Source organism: Hipposideros armiger, unplaced genomic scaffold (genome assembly GCF_001890085.2).
Source record: "Hipposideros armiger isolate ML-2016 unplaced genomic scaffold, ASM189008v1 scaffold_426, whole genome shotgun sequence".
In the NCBI taxonomy this organism is placed as follows: domain Eukaryota; kingdom Metazoa; phylum Chordata; class Mammalia; order Chiroptera; family Hipposideridae; genus Hipposideros; species Hipposideros armiger.
Window position 1 is genome coordinate 593,711 of NW_017731776.1, and position 5,848 is coordinate 599,558.

At 54.9% G+C, this 5,848-nt stretch overlaps 1 protein-coding gene across 1 annotated transcript in view; it reads left to right on the forward strand.

The window, feature by feature from the left end:
* The first annotated feature begins 4,748 nt into the window (after nucleotides 1-4,748).
* The window catches only part of PDXP (pyridoxal phosphatase), a 19,598-nt gene continuing 18,498 nt past the window's right edge, over nucleotides 4,749-5,848 (forward strand). Inside the window, exon 1 of the mRNA XM_019664674.1 lies at nucleotides 4,749-5,411. Within this exon, the coding sequence (XP_019520219.1) occupies nucleotides 4,838-5,411 (574 nt within the window). The 5' untranslated portion in view covers nucleotides 4,749-4,837. The remainder of the gene's footprint in view (nucleotides 5,412-5,848) is intronic.

Sequence of the window (5,848 nt, forward strand, 5' to 3'; positions counted from 1 at the left end):
CCTACCTGGCAGCTGGCCAGCACGACCTCGTGCCCCATTACTATGTGGAGAGCGTCGCGGACTTAATGGAAGGGCTGGAGGACTGAGCCCACCTGACCTGCAACCGCAGCCCCACCTCTTCCCCACCCTGATCCCATAGATGGAGGTGATGGGCCTTGAGCTGCATTAAGTGCTACTGGCTCTCTGGCCCCAGTTTCTACATCCTGGTGGGTCTGGGACCCAGGGAAGGTTTTAGGGCCCTAGCACCCCCTCCCAGCAGTAGCTGGGCACTCTTTGCTGTCACAAAAGCTGGCCCCTTTCCGCCACCAGTTTGCCCTGGCCCCACCCATCCAGGTGGCCTTATTTCCTGCCCTGTGACCTGTGACCCTGTGATTTCAACCCTTGTTGAAATCGGGGCCCTGATGCTCACTGAAGATTTCCCCCAACCCTGAGCACTTAACTCCCTCACCCCTCCCTGGGGCCTCTAGAGCTCTACCTGCTCCCCAGGTCGTGGCCTTGGGGTCCTGTTGACCAATTAGAGGTCTAGGTAACCACAAACCATTATTGTCCTGAGCCCTGAATGGACCAATCAGAAGTCTAAGTCATAGTGATTCATGGATGTTGGGTCCTCCGTAGACCAATTGGGAGCCTAAATAACAATGACCCTTTGATTTCCTGGAGCCTGAATGGACCTATCAAAAAGTTAAATGACAGTGACCCTTTTATGTCCTAGATCCTGGGTAGACGAGTCAGGACAGCAGGTAATAATGACCCACTGATCTCCTAGATCCTGAGAAGAAGAATCCAGTAGCCTTAGAGACAGTGGCTTCTGGACTACCTGGATCTGATTGAACCAACCAGGGGTCCAGATTTTTGTTAATAAGTAAGGGTCCACATGCTAAAGGCACCCCTCCACAAAGACTGCTATCCAGGGGGCCACTCAGCAGCTCTGGGAGCTTCTATAGCTGAGAGCCCCACCCTCCCCTGATCATGATAACCAGTCCAGTGTTGGTGGCCACAGCTCGGAATGGGGGTGTTTGCCTCCCTCCCTGTGCTGTCAGTGTTTGCTGTGCCACTTCTCCCCTGTGCCTGTCCCAGCTATTTATTTATTATCGTGTGCCCGTGATGGTGGGGGTGGGGGCTGGGCCTTCTCTGCCACCTCCACCCCCGTTGTAACCAGTCCTCCCGTACTTAATTAATAAAACGCAAGTGGGAGTGTCTGTGTGGGTTCAAGTCTGTCCAAGGCAGAGCAGGAGGAGGGGTTCCTGGCTGCGACTGGTCTCTCCAGAGCTGGCCCACCGCAACTCCTACATGACGTGACGTGATCCATCCACTTCCAGGGTATTCTCTGTGTGCAATAGTAGTAATTCAGTAGCACATCATCTCCCGCTGAGTCTATGTAACAATTTCTTTCTGCCCCTCAGAAAACCCAGCAAGCTTGTATCACATCTCATTTGACTCCTGTACTTGGGGAATCAGGAGCCATGTAGACTTACACAAGGGCGCACATCTAGAAAGCATGGTCACCTCAGGCTGGACTTGAATTCCTGTCGGCGGACTCCGGGAGACTGCAACCTCCCTCTTAGAGACTGAAGGGGGAGACAGGTCCTCACCCTGTGGGAGCTCAGGTGAGATGCTGTGGCACAGCCCCTTCAGGCATCCTTCACACTTGGGATGCTGCTGTGAATGACTGCCCTGCTGGCCATGAGCAAGCGCCTGAGCTACTGTAGGCCAGACACTCGTTGCTGTCTCCTTAGCGCTTCATGCAGAGCAGGTACTCAGCTGTGAGCAGGCTGCTGAGCAGTCCAGAACGGCTACAAAAGCTGAGTGGGGAGATATGACTGTTGCAGGCCTGCCTGTCAACTGGCTTATTGTCACCTGAGCTTGCATAAGCCCCTTTCTGCTCAGCCTGCTTCCTCATTGGTAAAGTGAGGGGTGGGACTTGGAGGTCTGGGGAATTCTCCAGTATGACTCTTTTTGGGAAGAGGAGGTGCTTTGACAGCCTGGAGGCAGAGCAAATGTGCATTCATGGAGACTTCTGGCTATGACAGAAACACAGCTCACCTGGCTAAGGCATGAGGGAGTTTGTGGCTGCCCCTGTGAGGCGGTCCAGCACTCTCCAGGTGTATCCCTCTTCCGCTGTGCTGCCTCCAAGACAGTGGGTACTTCTCACCTGACCTATATTCCAGGGCAGACTCCTTGGCCTGGCTTTGGTCCCATGCCCATCTCCATCTCGCAGCCTGTGCCCTAGGGGATAGAGCACAACAATTGGCCAGCCTAAGTCATGTGCCCCCCAGAGGAGGGCAGTGCTTGGCCTCCCTGGCCCCAGTCAACCTAGCAGCCACTCCCTATCTTCCTTGCTGACAGAATCCTGATTTCCTTCAGGTGAGCACGTGGTGGCATGTGAGTTAGATGGGCGTGGCATCCCAGTCCCAGGTAGTGAATCTTGATTGTTTAAAGCTTGAGTCTGTCAATCATGGTTTCCTGATGACCCCGGCCAGTGATTAGCCATGGACTTGTGATACATTTCTGACGAATGAGATATGAGAGGTCTGCTGGGAGATTCTGGAAATGTCTGCCTCACTTTTAAAGAATGGAGGAGGGACTCACTCTTCTGGGCTTTGAGTATAGAAGCTGTCACAGGATTCTGTGATCATAAGGTGTGACCCAACGTATTTCTCTGCGACTTGACTCTGCTTCAGGTGGCAAAGCAAAAAGATGGGAAGAACTTGCTGGAGTTGTTTCTCCAAAACTTTTAATTTAGAAAAGTTTCAAACAGACAGAAAATGTGCAAGAATGGCACAATGAACATCCTTCACCTGGATTCCGAATCGTTGTTATTTCAGGAGGCTAGTGACCCCAATCCACAAAATGAAACAACTCCTTCACGCTATACCCCCTGGTTTCAGTAGCTTCCTGGTTTTGCCTTCCCCTCATATTAACTACTTTCTTGGTGACCAGAGGCCTTAGAGCGGCGGTTCTCAACCTTCCTAATGCCGCGACCCCTTAATACAGTTTCTCATGTTGTGGTGACCCCCAACCATAAAATTATTTTCGTTGCTACTCTATAACTGTAATTTTGCTACTGTTATGAATTTTAATGTAAACATCTTTTTGTTTTCCAATGGTCTTAGGCGACCCCTGTGACAGGGTCGTTCGACCCCCAAAAGGGTTGCAACCCACAGGTTGAGAACCGCTGCCTTAGAGGTACTTTCTGTTGTCCCTAAATAATTTTTCCCTTTAGGGATGGATGGCTTTGAGACTAGTGGCCAAAGTTCAGACAGACTCACTGAAATCTGAGCTTGATCTAGCATCAAGGTCTCACCCAGCACTCTTTTGATTTCATTTTAGCTGTTACAGAGAACCATAAACAAGGGGCTATATATTTCTTTTTTTGCATTTCCTTACGCATCAGGTAAACCAGCTCCCCGAGAATTGGCACCATCTCTAAATTCTGTTGATCACTTTTACCTTTAATAACTGAGTACAGCATAGCTGCTGCTGTACACCATGGGTGAATCCGTGGTACCCAGCAATCTGCGGTTCCTCATCCTTGTGCACGCCCTTTCTTCCTTCCCTTCCCAAACCACATGTTTCCATGAGTCAGGGCTGTTCCAGCCAACTAAAAGGGAAAACTGTTTCCTCTACCCACAGAATACTCCTGACACCAAATGTGTGGGTTTTCTACATCAAGNGACTATTAGAATCAAGTATCATGGCACTGGGAGCCCATATTAGCCCAGTTAAGGGCAAATCACTAACTCAGACTGGTGTATGTGTGTGTCCAAGCCAGAGCTTAGAGGCTGGGTGCCAGGATGTGGCTCCTGTGTGTCAGACTGGTCTTCAGAGCCTTCTCAGGTTGGCAGACAACCTCAGGATTGTGACACATCCCTCCCTCCCCAAGCGGGGACCTAGGCAGCCCGGTCACCCCATCACTGCCCGGGTCAACTGGTCACTGCTGCTCTGTCTCCTTCCCTCCCTGGAGTGCTTGGTGACAATGCCTCTAGCCCCAGTGCCTCTCCACCCTAGCTTCACCGTAGAATCCTTGGGTAATTAAAAACAAACCAAAAATGCCAGGTCACACCCAAAACTATTAAATCAGAATCTCGGGTCCTACCACGCATTGGTATTTTTAAAAAGCATTTGTCAAAAGTTATCAAACTTTGCATTTAAGATCTATGTATCTTATTGTATGTAAACTATATCTAAAAATACTAAGTGCTCCAGGGGGACTTTACAGTACAGCCACCAGTGGAGAACCACTGATCTAGGTAGGCCAAGGGCGGCAGCGCTCAAGAAGACACCAAGCGCCTCTCTCCCCATCATACCCACACGCTTCTCAGGACTTCACTCCGCATTGGAGCGTCCATGATTCAGAGGGCAACGAGATTTGACCCAAAGACGACATCTCCTTTAGCATGCTTTTCTCCTAGCAACCAGCTCTCCTAACCTTCTGATTGGCTGGGGACCGCAGGCGCTGCTATTAGCGCCACAGTTTCTACTCGTAACTCCTTATTGGTCATGAAAGAAGCCAGTCGCGATTAAAACTCGGCGGCGACTGGTCCAGCAGAGCCGGGAGGCGGGAAGAAGGACCACACTAGGTTTCATTGGTCCCCTTCCCTCGGTGGCGGCCACGATTCTGCCCTTTTCTTCAAACTCCGTTTGCTCGTGTTCTCGCTCCTCCCCGTGACTCTCGCCCCCATTGCCGTGACCCCGCCCCCATCGCCGTGACCCCGCCCCCTGGCCCTTCCGGGGCGCGGATTGGCAGGTGCTGGGCACCGGCGGGCCGCTAGCCAGCGCGTCGTGCCCGCAGAGGGAGAGCGGCGCGGAGCGGGAGTGCAGGCAGCCAGCCGGCTGCATGGCGCGCTGCGAGCGGCTGCGCGGCGCGGCCCTGCGCGACGTGCTGGGCCGGGCGCAGGGGGTCCTGTTCGACTGCGACGGAGTGCTGTGGAACGGGGAGCGCGCCGTGCCTGGCGCCTCGGAGCTAGTGGAGCGGCTGGCGCGGGCGGGGAAGGCGGCACTGTTCGTGAGCAACAACAGTCGGCGCGCGCGGCCGGAGCTGGCCGTTCGCTTCGCGCGCCTCGGCTTCGGGGGGCTGCGCGCGGAGCAGCTCTTCAGCTCCGCGCTGTGCGCCGCGCGCTTGCTGCGCCAGCGCCTGCCCGGGCTGCCAGACGCGCCGGGCGCCGTATTCGTGCTGGGCGGCGAGGGGCTGCGCGCCGAGCTGCGCGCCGCTGGCCTACGCCTGGCGGGGGACCCCGGCGAGGACCCGGGTGCGACCCCGCGCGTGCGCGCCGTGCTCGTGGGCTACGACGAGCACTTCTCCTTCGCCAAGCTGAGCGAGGCGTGCGCGCACCTGCGCGACCCCGACTGCCTGCTCGTGGCCACCGACCGCGACCCGTGGCACCCGCTCAGCGACGGCAGCCGGACCCCCGGTGAGCACTGGGCTAGCGGGGAAACCGAGATGGGGGCGGGGGACGACCTGCGCTTTCACCTCCATGCATGGGGGTGGGGGAAAAGGTGTCTCCAAGTGACAGGTGGTGGTCACAGAAGGTTGCGAGAGCGGCCGCCACCCAGTAAGAACCCAGGGTTCTTTCGTGACCACGTCTTGTAATTCTTGCAGCCGCCAGCCACACTGTGAGTGGCAGCACTGGGGTCCCTGTTTGACAGATGAGGAAACGGAGGCCCACTGTGGCTCTCGGGATTGCAAGTGGAATCCAGGTCCGCGGATTCCCAGCCCTAACCTTCCTGAACCGGCCTCAAGGACTCAGTCATTTTCCAGCGGCAGGTTGTAGGCAGGTGTGCGGGAGTACAGGAGGTGGTTGGATTTTGACCTGAGTTACAGTTCCAACTCCGGGGCTCTGTAATCTGG